The sequence below is a fragment of the Oncorhynchus tshawytscha genome, linkage group LG26 (assembly GCF_018296145.1).
Source record: "Oncorhynchus tshawytscha isolate Ot180627B linkage group LG26, Otsh_v2.0, whole genome shotgun sequence".
Lineage (NCBI taxonomy): Eukaryota > Metazoa > Chordata > Actinopteri > Salmoniformes > Salmonidae > Oncorhynchus > Oncorhynchus tshawytscha.
In genome coordinates this window covers 22,513,688-22,535,381 of record NC_056454.1, presented here as the reverse complement: position 1 = coordinate 22,535,381, position 21,694 = coordinate 22,513,688, and the positions used below count along the sequence as shown (strand labels likewise).

Here is a 21,694-nt window from a genome sequence, read left to right as displayed (position 1 = left end):
AACCAGGGACTACAGTGACACCTCTAGCACTGAGATGCAGTGCCTTTGACTGCTGTGCAATTCAGGAGTATTTACTGAAGTGTTTTTGGTTTTATTATCTTTGACATAGAAGTGGAGGGCTTTGCCCTTGAGGAAACCTACTGTAGAAATACTAAAAGAGCAAATGTTCTATAACCTGTAGGTAGGTAGGACTGGGGTCTGAAGATTCTACTCTTTTCTATAACCTGTAGGTAGGTAGGTAGGACTGGGGTCTGAAGATTCTGCTCTTTTCTATAACCTGTAGGTAGGTAGGACTGGGGTCTGAAGATTCTGCTCTTTTCTATAACCTGTAGGTAGGTAGGACTGGGGTCTGAAGATTCTGCTCTTTTCTATAACCTGTAGGTAGGTAGGACTGGGGTCTGAAGATTCTGCTCTTTTCTATAACCTGTAGGTAGGTAGGACTGGGGTCTGAAGATTCTGCTCTTTTCTATAACCTGTAGGTAGGTAGGACTGGGGTCTGAAGATTCTGCTCTTTTCTATAACCTGTAGGTAGGTAGGACTGGGGTCTGAAGATTCTGCTGTTTTCTATAACCTGTAGGTAGGTAGGACTGGGGTCTGAAGATTCTGCTCTTTTCTATAACCTGTAGGTAGGTAGGACTGGGGTCTGAAGATTCTGCTCTTTTCTATAACCTGTAGGTAGGTAGGACTGGGGTCTGAAGATTCTGCTCTTTTCTATAACCTCTAGGTAGGTAGGACTGGGGTCTGAAGATTCTGCTCTTTTCTATAACCTGTAGGTAGGTAGGACTGGGGTCTGAAGATTCTGCTCTTTTCTATAACCTGTAGGTAGGTAGGACTGGGGTCTGAAGATTCTGCTCTTTTCTATAACCTGTAGGTAGGTAGGACTGGGGTCTGAAGATTCTGCTATTTTCTATAACCTGTAGGTACGTAGGACTGGGGTCTGAAGATTCTGCTCTTTTCTATAACCTGTAGGTAGGTAGGACTGGGGTCTGAAGATTCTGCTCTTTTCTATAACCTGTAGGTAGGTAGGACTGGGGTCTGAAGATTCTGCTCTTTTCTATAACCTGTAGGTAGGTAGGACTGGGGTCTGAAGATTCTGCTATTTTCTATAACCTGTAGGTAGGTATGACTGGGGTCTGAAGATTCTGCTATTTTCTATAACCTGTAGGTAGGTAGGACTGGGGTCTGAAGATTCTGCTCTTTTCTATAACCTGTAGGTAGGTAGGACTGGGGTCTGAAGATTCTGCTCTTTTCTATAACCTGTAGGTAGGTAGGACTGGGGTCTGAAGATTCTGCTCTTTTCTATAACCTGTAGGTAGGTAGGACTGGGGTCTGAAGATTCTGCTGTTTTCTATAACCTGTAGGTAGGTAGGACTGGGGTCTGAAGATTCTGCTATTTTCTATAACCTGTAGGTAGGTATGACTGGGGTCTGAAGATTCTGCTATTTTCTATAACCTGTAGGTAGGTAGGACTGGGGTCTGAATATTCTGCTGTTTTCTATAACCTGTAGGTAGGTAGGACTGGGGTCTGAAGATTCTGCTGTTTTCTATAACCTGTAGGTAGGTAGGACTGGGGTCTGAAGATTCTGCTCTTTTCTATAACCTGTAGGTAGGTAGGACTGGGGTCTGAAGATTCTGCTCTTTTCTATAACCTGTAGGTAGGTATGACTGGGGTCTGAAGATTCTGCTTTTTTCTATAACCTGTAGGTAGGTAGGAATGGGGCCTGAAGATTCTGCTCTTTTCTATAACCTGTAGGGAACATATGGTCTATACTTGGCATGTAGGTTTCTCACATATTGTGATATGGTGGAGGAGAATGGGCAAATTAAATACTGTGGTATTAACTATAGTAAAAAAAAAAGTGTTTTTGCAGACTGTAATGTTTTTGCGGACTATAGTGTTTTTGCATGGATATACTGTAGTATTTACTATAGTATTCTACAGTATACTACAGTTTACAACAGAATTCTATAGTACTGTATTATTCTATATTAAACTGTAGTATTTTTTATGTAGGTTGTGTGCTCTTTTAAAAGCCTTCCCCCTCAACACAAGGTCATAATTTAACTTGTTTCTGGTTGCCTCTCTCTCTCATCCTAATAGTCCTGTCTGTAATTTATTGTATTGGTCTAATAAAATGGACTGGTAGGCCTTTAAAGTGTCCTGCCTTTAAGACAGCTCCGTATTTCTTCTCTTAAGAAGCACAAGGTTATCAGGGTTCTTAAACTCCACACACACATAAAGTGGGTAGGGGGTTGGCTGTGAGTTTGAGTGAGGCAATGTGTGTGTGACTATGTGTCAGGGTTTACGGTAGGAAAATGAGGCACCAGACAAAGTGACCGGGAAAACTTCAATTTACTGTCCATTTGAGAAATGTACCAGACCCATATGCACTGGGTGAGTAACCTATTAGAGTGTCCACTAACGGTGTTCAGAATGACAGAAACCACATTTACATTATGGTAATGCCTTTTAACAGAACATGACACTCCTGTAATGAAGCAGACAATAAAACATGTTCAAACATTTGCCAAAATGCAATTCGTAGGAAATCACCATTCTAAACAGCGAACCTGATAAAACACCATTCTAAACAGCGAACCTGATAAAACACCATTCTAAACAGCGAACCTGATAAAACACCATTCTAAACTGCGAACCTGATAAAACACCATTCTAAACTGCGAACCTGATAAAACACCATTCTAAACTGCGAACCTGATAAAACACCATTCTAAACAGCGAACCTGATAAAACACCATTCTAAACAGCGAACCTGATAAAACACCATTCTAAACAGCGAACCTGATAAAACACCATTCTAAACAGCGAACCTGATAAAACACCATTCTAAACAGCATACCTGAAAGCGGTCCCATATGTGACAGAGATTAACATTTAGAAAGAGGGGGAATCTAAAGATGCAACAACTTTGATGGGTTGCTAATATGTCTTTGGTTTCTGGACAATGAAAGAAAGTTGATATGAAAACCAATAGAACATGAGAGAAATAGCATAGCGGTGGGTCCAATAAGGAAGAAGGGTCCAATAGGAAGGACATTTACCCAAAATAGCATGGCAATATGCCTAGCTGATTATGAACTGGCAGCTGTCAGTGAGAAGCATCTAAAAATATACCGATAATGTGATGATAATGTGTCTTGAGTATAATTTAAAATGTTGAGACAAGAAGAAGGGGAGGGGTGTGTGGTGAAGATACAGGCAAGTCTCTCTTCAGAATTGCTCTGCTGTCTCCCGCCAATTATTGCACATTCGTTGTTTCATGTGTGAGTTGTTTGCCCTTTGATACATTATTTGATAAATTCCTCATTACATATGTCACCACCAGTAAATGTACAGTTAATCCCCTCAATTTGGTTACATTAATGTCTGTTAATGCATGTATTAATTAGTAATTTACCGTTCTCATTCTCGGAGTGGAAAAATTGTTTGCAGAGTTCACAACCTGCTACACTTGTGAGAAACAAGTTTTGGTTTATTTCATAACCGTCATTTCCGAGATTTGTACATTTTTTCATTGTCTTTTTGTTTTTAGTACTCCATGTGAGCAATGAGCATGTGTCTGGTTTCTCTGTGCATAGAAGTACCTTGTCACGCCCTGGTCTTAGTATTTTGTGTTTTCTTTCTTTATTTGGTCAGGCCAGGGTGTGACATGGGTTTATTTTGTGTTGTGTTTATGTATGGGGGTTTTTCGTAGGTTTTGGGATTGTGGCTTAGTGGGGTGTTCTAGCAAAGTCTATGGTTGCCTGAGGCAGTTCTCAATCAGAGGCAGGTGATTCTCGTTGTCTCTGATTGGGAACCATATTTAGGCAGCCATGTTCTTTGAGTGTTTCGTGGGTGATTGTTCCTGTCTTTGTGTTAGTTTGCACCAGTTTAGGCTGTTTCGGTTTTCACGTACGTTTATTGTTTTTGTATTGATCGCGTTTTTTCGTCTATTAAACATGTATCGAATTAACCACGCTGCATTTTGGTCCGACTCTCCTTCGACGGAAGAAAACCGTAACAGAATCACCCACCACAAGAGGACCAAGCAGCGTGGTGACAGGCAGCGACAGCAACAGCAGCGAAAAGAGGAATGGACATGGGAGGATGTTATGGACAGCAGGAGTATGGACTATACTACTTGGGAGGAAATAGACAGGTGGGCGGTCGACCCAGAGAGAGTGCCGGAGCCCGCCTGGGATTCGCTGGAGCAGTGCGAGGAGGGCTATAGGAGAATGGAGTTTAAGAGAAAAGCACGGCGGCGCAGAAGGAAGCCCGAGAGTCAGCCCCAAAAATGTATTGGGGGGGGGCTCAGGGAGAGAGTGGCAGAGTCAGGAGTCAGACCTGAGCCAACTCCCCCTGTTTATCGTGAGGAGCAGCGATCACAGGACTTCTGGACCTGGGAGGAGATATTGGACGGAAAAGGACCCTGGGCACAGCCTGGTGAATATCGACGCCCCAAAGAAGAACTGTAGGCGGCGAAAGCGGAGAGGCGCTGGTATGAAGAGGCAGCACAGCGATGCGGATGGAAGCCCGAGAGTCAGCCCCAAAAATGTATTGGGGGGGGGGCTCACAGGGAGTATGGCTACGCCAGGTAGGAGACCTGCGCTAACTTCCTGTGCTTACCGGGGGGCTAAAGAGACCGGGCAGGCACCGTGTTATGCTATGGAGCGCACGGTGTCTCCAGTGCGGGTGCATAGCCCGGTGCGGTACATACCAGCTCTTCGTATTGGCCGGGCTAGGTGGGCATCGAGCCAGATAAGGTTGGGCAGGCTCGGTGCTCAAGAGCTCCAGTGCGCCTGCACGGTCCGGTCTATCCAGTGCCACCTCCACACACCAGTCCACCAGTGCCAGCACCACGCACCAGGCCTTCAGTGCGCCTCGCCTGTTCAGCGCTGCCAGAGCCTTTCTCCTCTCCAGCGCTGTCGGAGTCTCCCGCCTGTTTAGGGCTGTTGGAGTCTCCCGCCTGTTTAGCGCTGCCAGAGCCTTCCTCCTCTCCAGCGCTGCCGGAGTCTCCCGCCTGTCTAGCGCTATCAGAGCCTTCCTCCTCTCCAGCGCTGCCGGAGTCTCCTGCCTGTTCAGCGCAGCCAGAGCTACCAGTCTGCATGGAGCAGCCAGAGCTGCCAGTCTGCATGGAGCAGCCGGAGCTGCCAGTCTGCATGGAGCAGCCGGAGCTGCCAGTCTGCATGGAGCAGCCGGAGCTGCCAGTCTGCATGGAGCAGCCGGAGCTGCCAGTCTGCATGGATCCACCAGTCATCCAGGATCTTCCAGATCCGCCAGTCAGCCAGGATCCGCCAGTCAGCCAGGATCTTCCAGATCCGCCAGTCAGCCAGGATCCGCCAGTCAGCCAGGATCTGCCAGAACCACCAGCTAGCCAGGATCCGCCAGTCAGCCAGGATCTGCCAGAACCACCAGCTAGCCAGGATCTGCCAGAGCCTACTACCTGCCTGAGTTTCCTCTCAGTACTGGGCTTCCTCTCAGTACTGGGCTTCCTCTCGGTACTAGGCATCCCCTCAGTGCCGAGCTTCCCCTCAGTGCCGAGCTTCCCCTCAGTGCCGAGCTTCCCCTCAGTCCCGAGCTTCCCCTCAGTCCCGAGCTTCCCCTCAGTCCCGAGCTTCCCCTCAGTCCCGAGCTTCTACCTCAGTCCCGAGCTGCCCCTCAGTCCAGTGGGGTCCTTGGTGAGGGTTATTAGGCCTAGGTCGGCGGCGAGGGTCGCCAATCAAAGGACGCGTTACAGGGGGACTAAGACTTGGTTGGAGTGGGGTCCACGTCCCGAGCCGGAGCCGCCACCGTGGACAGACGCCCACCCGGACCCTCCCCTATGGGTTTAGGTGTGCGGCTGGGAGTCCGCACCTTGGGGGGGGTTCTGTCACGCCTTGGTCTTAGTATTTATTTATTTGGTCAGGCCAGGGTGTGACATGGGTTTAATTTGTGTTGTGTTTATGTATGTTTTTTTTTTGTAGGTTTTGGGATTGTGGCTTAGTGGGGTGTTTTGAAGTCTTTCCAACAGTCGCCGCCTCGACAATCACCAATCCCCGTGTGAAAGAGCAATGGAAGTTTAACGGCCTACTGCTGCTGCATTGGCCTAGAGGCTATGAGTTCCATTTGCTCATTTCTTTAGTCGCTAATGGATCACAGTGTATTAATATGTTCATATGACAGAGGCTGGTGGTCTCCCATTTGACTATTTCACTTTTGGATTTTTATCAATTAAATTAATATTTTTATGATTAAACACGTGACAATGATTTTGAGAAATGAAAACGTGATTATTGAATTTAAACTGTTACACAAAAATATGAAAATCATAACTGGCACGCAAAATGGCAGAAATGGTAGGATAAATTTAAAGCTTCCCCAAACATGAAAGTCACGCACTGCCTATGAAGTCTTTATAAAATAATTGCCTCCATGTTTCCATGTTTGGATTTTGCCTACAGGCTACTTTGAAGCATCGTAAGACATGCCTCATAATAGGACATTAAACATTCAGGTTTCAAACAATGAAGTATGTTTTCAAAATGCATACTGCCTCCAGCTCACATTGTAAAGTGGTGGGTAATGCGCTGATAGCCTGTTGCCTGCACTTGAATGGTGAATGGGAGTCGCGCTTCAATTACCAGTTGAGAAATAACAACAGTAGCTCTTTTTAATCACGTACCAAAACTATTTTTAACACGTGAATTGTTCGAATTGTTGCGCAATGAATGGGTTTATTAAAGCACATGTTTTACTCCAGCAGCAACCAGCTGAGGAGCTGCAGGACAAATCCCCCTCAAAATAGGCTCTGTATGCTGTGCACATGTGATTAGTTGTGTTGGATAAATAAGATACATGATGACTAACAAAAATACACAGGCCAATTTAATTCCACTATATTATACAAATTAACCTATAGACCAATAAGCATGATGGTCAAATGTATTTCCATCAACTGGTATTAACATCAATGAATAAAAAGCATTATTTTGTAATGGGATTTATTTAAGTTAACCCTGCTAAATGGAGGTTTAAGAGGAGATCAGGTAGGTAGTGTCAGTCCATAGGGGTCGGCTGTGTGTGTGTGGCTGTGTGTGTGTGGGGAGAGTGTCATCGCAGAAGTATCATAGACATTGGTTTGCTGTTTTCCTGTTTTGGGTTATACAAGGATGCAGTAATAAAAAGAGAGAACTGAGAGAGATGCACACTATCTCTGGGGACCCTTATGAGGCTGCTTCTTTCTGTGTCCACCATACACACACACACACAGACACACATGCAGGACTGGGGGGCTGGATGGGAACCTGGGGAAAGGAAAAGGGGGTGTGACGGCTGGATTAGGGAGGACCCAGCGGGATGCTGCCGACAATTTCCTGTGATTCCCCCGGAGCTCAGTGGAGACTTCCTACTGGAGCACAGGACGGACAGAGGCATGAAATTACCAGATTAAAACTGATCTCTGGCTTAAAACACCAACATAGAGTCCCCCGACCCGACCCCAGCACACACAAACACACACAACAGATTAGTTCCCCAACTTCGCCGATGACCTTGCCCAGCTATGTGTAGGGTTTTGAAGGTGATGAAGTTTGTGTATGGCCCTGATATTCTCTGGTGTTTGTCTGTCTCTGTCCACTGCCACTGCCATCAGGTAATGCAGTAGGATGGCCATGCTGATGTATCCATAGACTATAGAACAACATTAGTTTTTAAAGTGGTGTTCTATATCCATGGGTGTAACATTCTAGCAGACTGCCAACGTTCTCAATGCTGCTGTGTGCTTGTATAGGTAGAGTGTGTGCTGTGTTCCCTCTGCATTGTCCTATACTCGGCACAAATACCATCCACCTAGTGACTGTTGAACTTTTGAAATGTCAGACACTGCTCCTCACAGAAACGGCTAGCGTTGCTTTGTTGGGGATTTTGGATCCCAAACGTTCTTTGTACTCTGACCCATCGAACGATTTTGAAGTCACAAAGTGAACAGAACCGATATATCTAGGCAGGACATTTTCTTAGCCGTGACCCAAATTAGTGAATGTACTGCTAGCATGAGCGGTGTGTTATGAACAATATACTGGAGGAAACATAACGCACAGGACACAGAGTACATAGCAACAAGGCTCATCAGAGTCGAGGAAAAAAGACACCACACAAAACCAGGATTAACTGTTATTCCCCAGTAACGCCTACAGCCTTTTTATAATGCTGCATTAGTCTCCCACTCTCCCCTCCCTCTCTACCTCTTTCTCTCTTTCTCTCTCTCGCTCTACCCCTCCCTTTACCCTTCCCTCTCTATCCCTCATCGCCATCTCTCTCTTTCCCACCAAACACAGCAGTTTGCCCCGAGCCAGGCGCAACAGTGTCTCTCCAGAGAGGCCCTATGTGATGAGCTGCTCCCGAACATACAGTACCAATCAAAAGTTTGGACACATCTACTCATTCAAAGGTTTTTCTGTATTTGTACTATTTTCTACATTGTAGAATAATAGTGAAGACATCAAAACTGTGAAATAACACATGGAATCATGTAGTAACCAAAAAAGTGTTTAACAAATTATATATCTTATATTTTATATTCTTCAAAGTAGCCACCCTTTGCCTCGATGACATCTTTGCACACTCTTGGCATTCACTCAACCAACTTCATGAGGAATAATTTTCCAACCGTCTTGAAGGAGTTCCCACATCTGCTGCTTTTCCTTCACTCTGCAGTCCAACCCATCCCAAACCATCTCAATTGGGTTGAGGTCAGGTGATTGTGGAGGCCAGGTCATCTGATGCAGCACTCAAACACTCTCCTTCTTGGTCAAATAGCCCTTACACAGCCTGGAGGTGTGTTGGGTCATTGTCCTGTTGAAAAACAAATGATAGTCCCACTAAGCACAAACCAGATGGGATGGCGTATCGCTGCAGAATGCTGTGGTAGCCATGCTGGTTAAGTGTGGTTTGAATTCTAAATAAATAACAGACAGTCTCACCATCAAAGCACCATCACACCTCCTCCTCCATGCTTCACGGTGGGAACCACACATGAGGAGATCATCCGTTCACCTACTATGCATCTCACAAATACACTGCGGTTGGAACCAAAAATCTCAAATATGGACTCATCAGACCGAAGGACAGACTTCCACCGGTCTAATGTCCACTCCTTGTGTTTCTTGCCCCAAGCAAGTCTCTTCTTATTGGTGTTCTTTAGTAGTGGGTTCTTCGCAGCAATTCACGCAGTCTCCTCTGAACAATTGATGTTGAGATGTGTCTGTTATTTGAACACTGTGAAGCATTTATTATCTACAATGTAGAAAATAGTACAAATAAAGAAAAACCCTGGAATGAGTGGGTGTGTCCACACTTTTGACTGGTACTGTACATACAGGGCATGTGTTGTTTACATGGAGACATGGTGGCTCAGTCAGCCTAACCACTTGCTACTGCAGTAAGCCCTCAGAGAAACACACTACATGGAATGGAAATGCAGAGTGGGGGGGGAGAGAGAGAGCTTCATGTATTGAATTAAAGGAGAAGCTCTGAGCTCTAAGCCCTGCAGTATGCACTGTGCCATGTACAGTGTGTGGTCTACACATGATAAGCATGGAGTTTGTCCTACTGTTTTCTATTATTTAAGATGCAGATGTTTGTTTGTCATTTCTCTGTGTATACAAACAGACATTCTACAGCATCAGAGACAAGTGTTAATGTTTCATCGTTTGGAGATGGTTTGTTTCCTTTCTCCTTGTTGTCTAGACCAGTGAGCTGATTGGATGAGGATGTGTCTGAACTCTTGGGCTCACATATGAACTCACAGGACCTGAAATAGAACCAACAAGAGAAGAATACTGACTTGAGTGTTTCTAATTCAGGTATCATTGACAGAAAACAGTTACTGTCAAACCCCAAACCTACTTTTCCTCTCCTCTCTCAGATGGTGGGATTGAGTGTTTGGAAGCTCTTCAGTGCCCCCTTGTGGTGTGTGGCACTGGTATTTATTGGACCACCACTGTGTCTCCTATTCATGTTAAGATTTCCAAAACAGAGATGTGATGAAAAACATGGCCGAGATTTCATCAGAATGTCATTTGTTGGTTTCTATGTAAAAGTTAGCACCAAGAGTGGAATGTCTGTGAAGGGGACTGTACCAGCATGACCTTGAGTGAGAGTGTTTGTTGGGGGGCATTTTGTACTATTTGTACATAGTGAAATGTCTAGACAAGGTATTGGGTATCTAGTCTGAGCTGTGTTTCACACCTCAGGGGTTTGGTAACAGTGTTTGTGGAAGGGGCTGAAAGCATCAGACCTTTCCACCTGAACACCCTTTAGTAAAGACATCACATCTGACGTACACTCTCCCCCTGGAGGCAACATGTGTGTGTGTGTGTGTGCGTGTGTTCACACCTATGTATTGTCGTCATCCCAGTCCCAATACATGACCCGAAAGCAACAGAATGACCTAGTTAGCCGTCTCTCTACCGCTAACCAGTGTACAATACTATTCCATGTCTGCTATTTCTCTACGTACAGTAGTGTACTAATTTATGTGTTGAAGGACTGAGAAGTAAACGGCGTGTCATTTCCTGTCTCCACAGGAAGTGCCCTGAACCTGACGTGCAGAGCTTTCTTCGGCTACGCAGGGGACGCCAGTCCGCTAATCTATTGGATGAAGGGAGAGAAGTTCATTGAGGACCTGGATGAGGAGAGAATCGAAGAGAGCGAAATCAAGTAAGACACATGGTTGTTTTACTCACCGCAATTCTAATGTAGTAGCAATATGGCTTAATATGTAATCTTGTTGTTGTAAGTCACTCAGATACGATTAGGATCACTGAGTACATTGTAAATATGGTCAGTGTGTAACATCAACCATGTATAACTACTGTAGCCTAATAAAAACACAGTACACTGTTCTTATGGACATATTTACAGATACATCACACAGCAACATCCCCAAAACACCATTTACCATTGGATACTATAGTAGACCAAACTATGATGTAATACTTTAAGTCCAAAACCTTTGATGAGCTATTATTTAAACTGTCATGTCTAAACGTTACCCATTCCCTTTGTAAGTGCAGACAGACAGTCAGACAAACCCAGTTTGTTGCTCCTACTGTCACTGCTCTTTCATCATCAGGCATCTCTAGCACACCAAAGACAAGTCTATCTAGTGTCTGTATGTCTGTACGCCTGTCTGGCTGTTTGCTCTAATCTAGCCGTTCATACGGATCTGTTCCTTCATTCTCTCTTCTCTGTTTCACACTCAAACACTACTGAGTCCACTGAACACTATAGCTGTGTTTGAATACTCATACTAACTGCACTAACCATACTATTTGTGATGTAAATTGAGTATGTAGTATGCTTGTTGGTCATAGTATGGTTATAGTTAATATGACAAAAGTTTCCTGATGTCGTACTAAATTCGCCAAAATACGAAGTACACAAACAGTGGACACTATTTCCGTGCGATTAGGACCCATAAGGCAATTCTTCAGAAAATGGGCGTGGCTTCACATTGTTTTCAGATTTGAAGAAAATTACGGAAAATATGCAGCCAAAGTCAGACGAGAACAGATACAAATTCATTGCTTTAACTAATTATGACAAATGTTAAGAAGATGTTGAGCAATGTAAAAAAGTAATGACTTTTCAAATAAGTAACATTACACGTTATGTTGGCTGACAATTTGTTAGCTACGCTATCCTTACGAACCGTGTAGCATTACAGCAGTATGAAGCGGTATGTTAGCTAGTTACCTAACGTTAGTTGGCTACTTGTACATCGAACTTGCCAGGCAGTTTATAAAAGAAAAAGTGTAATTTATTTGTTGCCAGCAACAGACCAATGCTCTGAGTAACATGAAAACAGCCTAACCAGCTCTGCTCGGGCATGTATATGTAAATGTGTCTGGAAATAGCTAGCAAGCTAGCCAACATTAGCCTGGGTGTTTGACTGCTGTTGTGAGGTCAGAACACTCGGACACAGTATTTTTTTTTAAATTGAACCTTTATTTAACTAGGCAAGTCAGTTAAGAACAAATTCTTATTTACAATCACAGCCTAGTTACCTGCCTTGTTCAGGGGCAGAACAACAGATTTTTACCTTGTCATCTCAGGGATTCAGATCCAGAAACCTTTTGGTTACTGCCGCCCCAGGTAGCCTAGTAGACATTGGCCACTTTAATAAATGGAACACTAGTCACTTTAATAATGCCACTTTAAGAATGTTTACATATCTTGCATTACTCATCTCATATGTATATAATGTATACTGTATCCTTCACTATCTATTCTTTACTATCGATTGCATCTTAGCCGCTCTGTCACTGCTCATCCATATATTTTATACTTATATATTCTTATCCATTTCCTTCACTAGATTGTGTGTATTAGGTTTTCTTGTGGAATTTGTTAGATATTAGGTTTTGTTGTGGAATTGTTTGATATTACCTGTTAGATACTGCTGCCCTGTCGGATCTAGAAGCATAAGCGTTTCGCTACACTGGCAATAACATCTGCTAACCATGTGTAATTTGATGCTAACCATGTGTAATTTGATTGGATTTAATCAACCCTACTCCTCGGCCAGGGTGTCCAGTGACGTGCTCCGAGAGCGAAACAATCTGAATTTACGTACGGACAATCTGACAACGCTTTGGATTTACGAACACAATCTGAGCGCACTCTGGCACTCCAGAATTTAATTTACGAACACACCCAAAATCGTAAAATGTCTAGCTAGTCATTTGTTATGCTAACAAGCTAGCAAGAGTTGCATAGCAACATCATCAACAGGCGAAGCGCTAGTACGCTCAACTGAAAGAATACTGTTTGTTTATAGTATAAGCTATAGTTGATAGTACATATCAAATCAAATCAAATGTATCTATAAAGCCCTTCTTACATCAGCTGATATCTCAAAGTGCTGTACAGAAACCCAGCCTAAAACCCCAAATAGCAAGCAATGCAGGTGTAGAAGCACGGTGGCTAAGAAAAACTCCCTAGAAAGGCCAGAACCTAGGAAGAAACCTAGAGAGGAACTATGAGGGGTGGCCAGTCCTCTTCTGGCTGTGCCAGGTGGAGATTATAACAGAACATGGACAAGATGTTCAAATGTTCATAGATGACCAGCAGGGTCAAGTAATAATAATCACAGTGGTTGTCGAGGGTGCAACAGGTCAGCACCTCAGGAGTAAATGTCAGTTGGCTTTTCATAGCCGATCATTCAGAGTATCTCATCCGCTCCTGCTGTCTCTAGAGAGTTGAAAACAGCAGATCTAGGACAGGTAGCACATCCTGTGAACAGATCAGGGTTCCATAGCCGCAGGCAGAACAGCTGAAACTGGAGCAGTAGCACGGCCAGGTGGAGTGGGGACAGCAAGGAGTCATCAGGCGAGGCAGTCCCGAGGTATGGTCCTAGGGCTCATGTCCTCCGAAAGAAAGAAAGAAAGAAAGAAAGAAAGAAAGAAAGAAAGAAAGAAAGAAAGAAAGAAAGAAAGAAAGAAAGAAAGAAAGAAGGAGAGAAAAAGAGAAAGAGAGAATTAGAGAGAGCATACTTAAATTCACACAGGTCACCGAATAAGACAGGAGAAATACTCCAGATATAATAGACTGACCCTAGCCCCCCAACACATAAACTACTGCAGCATAAATACTGGAGCCTGAGACAGGGGGGGTCGGGAGACACTGTGGCCCCATCCAACGATACCCCCAGACAGGGCCAAACAGGCAGGGTATAACCCCACCCACTTTACCAAAGCACAGCCCCACACCACTAGAGGGATATCTTCAACTACCAACTTACCATCCTGAGATAAGGCCGAGTATAGCCCACAAAGATCTCCACCACGGCACAACCCAAGGGGGGTGCCAACCCAGACAGGAAGATCACTTCAGTGACTCACCCACTCAAGTGATGCACCCCTCCTAGGTACGGCATGGAAGAGCACCAGTAAGCCAGTGACTCAGCCTCTGTAATAGGGTTAGATGCACAGAATCCCAATGGAGAGAGGAGAACCGGCCGGGCAGAGACAGCAAGGCTGGGAAGACTGAATCTGCAATAGGTAAGCAGCTTGGTTTAAAGAAATCAACTGTGGGAGCAATTATTAGGAAATGGAAGACATACAAGACCACTGATAATCTCCCTCGATCTGGGGCTCCACGCAAGATCTCACCCCGTGGGGTCAAAATGATCACAAGAACGGTGAGCAAAAATCCCAGAACCACACGGGGGGACCTAGTGAATGACCTGCAGAGAGCTGGGACCAAAGTAACAAAGCCTATCATCAGTAACACACTATGCCACCAGGGACTCAAATCCTGCAGTGCCAGACATGTCCCCCTGCTTAAGCCAGTACATGTCCAGGCCCGTCTGAAGTTTGCTAGAGAGAATTTGGATGATTCAGAAGAAGATTGGGAGAATGTCATATGGTCAGATGAAACCAAAATATAACTTTTTGGTAAAAACTCAACTCGTCGTGTTTGGAGGACAAAGAATGCTGAGTTGCATCCAAAGAACACCATACCTACTGTGAAGCATGGGGGTGGAAACATCATGCTTTGGGGCTGTTTTTCTGCAAAGGGACCGGGACGAATGATCCGTGTAAAGGAAAGAATGAATGGGCATTGAAGATGAAACGTGGCTGGGTCTTTCAGCATGACAATGATCCCAAACACATTGCCAAGGCAACGAACAAGTGGCTTCGTAAGAAGCATTTCTCAGTCCTGGAGTGGCCTAGCCAGTCTCCAGATCTCAACTCCATAGAAAATCTTTGGAGGGAGTTGAAAGTCTGTGTTGCCCAGCAACAGTCCCAAAACATCACTGCTCTAGAGGAGATCTGCATGGAGGAATGGGCCAAAATACCAGCAACAGTGTGTGAAAACTTTGTGAAGACTTACAGAAAACATTTGACCTCTGTCATTTCCAACAAAGTATTGAGATAAACTTTTGTTATTGACCAAATACTTATTTTCCACCATAATTTGCAAATAAATTCACTAAAAATCCTACAATGTGATTTTCTGGATTTTTTTCTCACTTTGTCTGTCATAGTTGAAGTGTACCTATGGTGAAAATTACAGGCCTCTCTCATCTTTTTAAGTGGGAGAACTTGCACAATTGGTGGCTGACTAAATAATTTTTTGCCCCACTCTAGATACATTTTTCTGGATCATTTTTGGACAGAAAGTTTCTGATTTTTGCAATGTTACGTAGATGGAAAAAACCTGTCCTTGAAACAGTCTTGATATGTTCGTCAAAAGAGAGATCAGGGTCCAGTGTAACGCCAAGGTCTTTCACAGTTTTACTTGAGACGACTGTACAACCATCAAGATTAATTGTCAGATTCAACAGAAGATCTCTTTGTTTCTTGGGACCTCGAACAAGCATCTCTGTTTTGTCCGAGTTTAAAAGTAGAACATTTGCAGCCATCCACTTCCTTATGTCTGAAACACAGGCTTCCAGCGAGGGCGATTTTGGAGCTTCACCATGTTTCTACGGCGCTGCCGGAGTCATCCTTCACTACGACACTGCCGGAGTCGCTGCCGGAGTCATCCTTCACTACGACACTGCCGGAGTCGCCCTTCTCTACGGCGCTGCCGGAGTCGTCCTTCTCTACGGCACTGCCGGAGTCGTCCTTCACTACGGCGCTGCCGGAGTCGCCCGTCACTACGACACTGCCGGAGTCTCCCGCCTGTCCGGCGCTGCCGGAGTCTCCCATCTATTCGGGGCCCGCTGCAAGGGTCCACAGTCTGAGGTCAGCGGCGAGGGTCGCTACTCCCAAGGCGCCACTTAAGTGGGCAAAGACTATGGTGGAGTGGGGTCCAGGTCCCGTGCCAGAGGTTGTTATATTTCTATGTGTTTGGCCTAGTATGGTTCTCAATCAGAGGAATGTGTCGTTCGTTGTCTCTGATTGAGAATCATACTTAGGTAGTATTAGGTATATAGTTTTCCCCATTTTGGTTGTGGGTGTTTTCTGTTCAGTGTTTTGTTGCACTTTACAGAACTGTTTGTTTGTCGTTTTGTTGTTTTTTTTATTCAGTATTCATCTTGATTAAAGTTATTATGAATACGTACCACGCTGCACCTTGGTCCTCTCCTTCTTCCACCTACGACAACCGTGACATCATCACTCCCCCTAACTGGGAGGGGGCCAGAGACAATTACTCGATGCCGACACATCTTTCTAGCTGATTTATACGCTGAAGCTATGTTGCGCTTGGTGACCTCTGACTGTTTCATCCCAACATTGTTGGTGCTGACGTGGATAACAATATCCCTATACTCTCTACACTCGCCAGTTTTAGCTTTAGCCAGCACCATCTTCAGATTAGCCTTATACTACTATCTGTACTTACTTGTGGCACAGACGCTGTTTCATCCTAAAGCTGGGCTTGCAGCACAGCTATCCTCGCCGTAAGGCGATCGTTCTCCTGTATATTATGACTACAGCGACTGCAATTAGAAGGCATCATGTTAATGTTACTACTTAGCTTCGGCTGGTGGAGGTCCTGACGAACCACGTCCAGATAAATCGTCAGGAGTGAAAAGGTTGAATGAAAAAAAGTTAAGCGAGGGAAAAACTAAAAATATAAACTGTAATTTAAAAGTAAAAACGGTAAAGTTGTCAGGTAGCAAAGTAAGGTTAGCAACAAAACGCAAAACGTATATATATATATATATATATATTTATATACGTATATATACTCATATATACTCATTAAGTATGTACAGTTGAAGTTGGAAATTTACATACACCTTAGCCAAAACTCAGTTTTTCACAATTCCTGACATTAAATCTTGGTAGAAATGACCTGTTTTAGGTCAGTTAAGATCACCACTTTATTTTAGGAATGTGATATGTCAGAACAATAGTAAAGAGAATGATTTATTTCATATTTTATTTCTTTCATCACATTCCCAGTGGGCCAGAAGTTTACATACACTCAATTAGTATTTGGTAGCATTGCCTTTAAATTGTTTAACTTGGGTCAAACGTTTCGGGTAGCCTTCCACAAACTTCCCACAATAAGTTGGGTGAAATTTGACCCATCCCTCCTGACAGAGCTGGTGTAACTGAGTCAGGTTTGTAGGCCTCCTTGCTCGCACACGCTTTTTCAGTTCTGCCCATAAACTTTCTATAGGATTGAGGTCAGGGCTTTGTGATGGCCACTCCAATACCTTGACTTTGTTGTCCTTAAGCCATTTTGAAGTTTGCTTGGGGTCATTGTTCATTTGGAAGACCCATTTGCGACCAAGCTTTAACTTCCTGACTGATGTCTTGACATGTTTCTTCAATATATCCACATAATTTCCCTTCCTCATGATGCCATGTATTTTGTGAAGTGCACCAATCCTGCAGCAAAGCAACCCCACAACATGATGCTGCCATCCCATAGTGTTCTTCAGCTAGCAAGCCTCCCCCTTTTTCCTCCAAACATAACGACGGTCATTATGGCCAAACAGTTCTATTTTTGTTTCATCAGACCAGATGACATTTGCACTCCCCAAGTGCAGTTGCAAACCGTAGTCTGACTTTTTTATGGCGTTTTTGGAGCAGTGGCTTCTTCCTTGCTGAGCGGCCTTTCAGGTTATGTCGATATAGGACTTGTTTTACTGTGGATATAGATACTTTTGTACTTGTTTCCTCCAGCATCTTCACAAGGTCCTTTGCTGTTGTTCTAGGATTGATTTGCACTTTTCACACCAAAGTACATTCATCTCTAGGAGACAGAACGCGTCTCCTTCCTGAGCGTTATGACGGCTGCGTTGTCCCATGGTGTTTATACTTGCGTACTATTGTTTGTACGGATGAACATGGTACCTTCAGGCGTTTGGAAATTGCTCCCAAGGATTAACCCAACTTGTGGAGGTCTTGGCTGATTTCTTTTGATTTTCCCATGATGTCAAGCAAAGAGACACTGAGTTTGAAGGTAGGTATTGAAATACATCCACAGGTACACCTCCGATTGACTCAAATGATGTCAATAAGCCTATCAGAAGCTTCTAAAGCCTTAACATAATTTTCTTGAATTTTCCAAGCTGTTTAAATGCACAGTCAACTTAGTGTAGGTAAACTTCTGACCCAGTGGAATTGTGATACAGTGAATTATAAGTGAAGTAATCTGTCTGTAAACAATTGTTCGGTAACATGACTTGTATCATGCACAAAGTAAGTCTATCCGATTTGCCAAAACTATATCAACAAGAAATGTGTGGGGTGATTGAAAAACCAGTTTTAATGACTCCAGCCTTAGTGTATGTAAACTTCCAACATCAACTGTAGTATACAGTATGTTAGTATGGGTAGTCAAACACAGTTTATCTCTCTCTAAGCTGATGTTGAAACATTTAAAACAAAAGCATTTCAGCTCGTTCTCTTTATGATGTCATGCGTTTAAACAAGCCCATTTCCCATGTCTATCTCTACATTGTAACACACTGTATTTAGCTAAGACAGTCCCTTTGGGCTCCCCACTCTCTCTTTCTCTCCTTCTCCCTCTCTCTCTATGCTATAACACACTTAAAACAAGCCCGTGCCTCTCTCTCTATGCTATAAGACACTTAAAACAAGCCTGTGTCTCTATCTCTATGCTATAACACATTCAGATGGGTCTCTTCCTCTCTCTCTCTCTCTATCTGTCTTCCTCTACCCTCCAATCAATTCAAACGAGTCCACCTTATATACCCTCGCTCTCTCTTTGCTGTAGTAACACACTTAAAACAAGTCCCTTTCCGTGTTTCTTTCCTTCCCAGTAGTGTAACATATTTAAACAAGTCCATTGGCTGGTCTGTGTGCGTGTTTCCCATTAGGCGCTGAGCGCTGTGTGTGGAGAGACTGCAGCTCTGGGGAGACGGCCTTGTCAGATAGTTAACAACCACCATTTCTCACCGTGCCTCGCCCCGCTATCGCTACCCGCTGCCGTCACCCACCCTCTCCCTCACCGCACGTAGCAGCATGCAAATGGATTAGGGGAGGGAGAAGGAGGGAGGGCTTGTGTGTTTGTTTTGTGAGTAGAGTCAGGTAAAGAGCTCAGTTGTTTAAGGTTAGTGTAACGATTGTCTTCTTCTTCTGATGAGGAATAAGAAAGATCGGACCAATGCGCAGCGTGGTAAGTGTCGATATTTTAATGAAATAACCGAACACTGAATACAAAAGAACAAGAGAAATAAATGAAAACCGAAACAGTTCTGTATGGTAAAACACAGACACAGAAAACAACTACCCACAACCCATAGTGGGAAACAGGCTGCCTAAGTATGCTTCTCAATCAGAGACAACGATCGGCAGCTGCCTCTGATTGGGAACCATACCAGGCCAAACACAGAAATACATAACCTAGAATACACAACATAGAATGCCCACCTCAACTCACGCCCTGACCAAACTAAAATAGAGACATAAAAAAGGATCTAAGGTCAGGACGTGACAGTTAGTGATCACTTCCTTCCTCCATATCTCTCTCTCTAGGATCCTCTCTCCCCTCTCTGAAGGGCTGTATGTGTTTAACACTTTAGACCCCAATATCATTCTAGAATGCTGCTGTAGATTACTGAGAACTTTCAAGATAAAGCTCATTTTCTCACACATTTCAAACAAACAGACATAGCTCAAAAACAAATAGGAAATGATAATTACAGGTTACTTTTAAAGAGCACAACCTCTTCTTTAATATGACACCACATTCATGTCAATAGGAATAACTTGAATGTTGTCTTTTTTTATTTTTTATTTAAAGACACTCACTTTCAAAAAATGTTTAACACTCAACACAACAAACAACCTAGAGTATTTATGCAGTACATTGGACTAAATTACTCACTCAAAATGTACCCAGTATAGGGCTATGGTCTAAGGCACTGCACCACAACTCGGTCCACAAGCCCTAGTGCCACACTTTTGTTTCCTCTCTTCTTGCCACTATAGCCATATCACAAAGGGAATGCACAAGCTGCATTTTGAATGCCTTAAGGAACCAGCGCCTGCTGTTTCTGGGAAGAGGCCTTTGCAGGGTCCCCCACACAGTGTACACATTTATGGTGGCAATGTTGAGCATCCCCCAAAACACATACTTCCACCATTTTCTGCCTGTGCGCCCAACATTGTAATAGCTCCTCTGTTGGTCAAGATGGTCAACCCTGCCCATTTTCTTATTGTAATCCATTTCAAGCTCTTGAAAGATATCCACTATATATACAAAGGTATGTGGACTCCCCTTCAAATGAGTTGATTTGGCTGTTTGAGCCACACACATTGCTGAAAGGTGTATAAAATTGAGCAACCAGCCATGCAATCTCCATAGACAAGCATTGGCAGTAGAATGGCCTTAATGAAGAGCTTAGTGACTTTCAACGTGGCACCGTCATAGGATAACACCTTTCCAACAAGTCAGTTCGTCAAATTTCTGCCCCACTAGAGCTGCCCCAGTCAACTGTAAGTGCTGTTATTGTGAAGTGGAAATGTCTAGGAGCAACAATGGCTCAGCCACGAAGCGGTAGGCCATACAAGCTCACAGAACGGGACCACCGAGTTCTGAGGCGTGTAGCACGTAAAAATTGTATGTCCTCAGTTGCAATATTCACTGCCTCTGGAAGCAAAGTCAGCATAAGAACTGTTCGTCAGGAGCTTCATCAAGCCTTAGATTGCCATGCGCAATGCCAAGCGTGGGCTGGAGTGGTGTAAAGCCCGCAACCATTGGACTCTGGAGCAGTGGAAACATGTTCTCTGAAGTGATAACTCACACTTCACCATCTGGCAATCCAACTGATGAATCTGGGTTTGGCAGTTGCCAGGAATGTTACCTGCCCGAACGCCGAGTGCCAACTGTAAAGCTTGGTGGAGGAGGAATAATGGTCTGGGGCTGTTTTTCATGGTTTGGGCTAGGCCCCTTAGCTCCAGTGAAGGGAAATATTAATGCTACAGAATACAATGACATTCTAGACGATTCTGTGCTTCTATCTTTGGAACGCTGACTGCAAGCCAGGCCTAATCGCTTAACATCAGTGCCCCGACCTCACTAATGCTCTAGTGGCTGAATGGAAGCAAGTCCCCACAGCAATGTTCCAACATCTAGTGGAACGCCTTCCCAGAAGATTGGAGGCTGTTATAGCAGCAAAGGAGAGATTGGCTCCATATTAATGCCCATGAATTTGGAATGAGATGTTTGACAAGCAGGTGCCCAATACTTTTGGTCATGCAGTGTGAGTTCCTACCACTTTTAAAAACAAAATCCCTGCCACTGTCACTTTAGGCCAGGCTGTGTGGTACAAGAGTGAATGATGGGACTTGGGGCAGACACACGCCATGAAAACAGGCTCCCCTCTCGGGTGGGCTTTGCCTCTTCCCTCACTATTCCTTCTCCTCTCTCTCTTCCTCCTCCTCTCCCTCTGCTTCCTTCTCTCCCTCCACTTCCTCCTCTCCCTCTGCTTCCTACTCTCCTTCTGCTTCCTCTTCTCCTTCCTCCGCGTCCTTCTCCTATCCCTCCGCCTCCTCGCCATGTTCCTCCGCCACCACTCTCCTCTCCACTCTCCCGTTCCTCTCTCCCACCACTCTCTTCTGATTCACTCTCCTCTCTCCCTCTCCTCTCTCCCACCACTCTCTTCTGATTCACTCTCCTCTCTCCCACCACTCTCTTCTGATTCACTCTCCTCTCTCCCACCACTCTCTTCTGATTCACTCTCCTCTCTCCCACCACTCTCTTCTGATTCACTCTCCT

General features: G+C 44.4%; 1 protein-coding gene across 1 annotated transcript in view; it reads left to right on the top strand.

Moving 5' to 3' along the window:
- LOC112225020 (interleukin-1 receptor accessory protein-like 1-B) overlaps positions 1 to 21,694 on the top strand; it is a 173,932-nt gene that overhangs the window by 129,241 nt on the left and 22,997 nt on the right. The window contains exon 4 of the mRNA XM_042306867.1: positions 10,567 to 10,699. Coding sequence (XP_042162801.1) covers positions 10,567 to 10,699 — 133 coding nt within the window. The remainder of the gene's footprint in view (positions 1 to 10,566; positions 10,700 to 21,694) is intronic.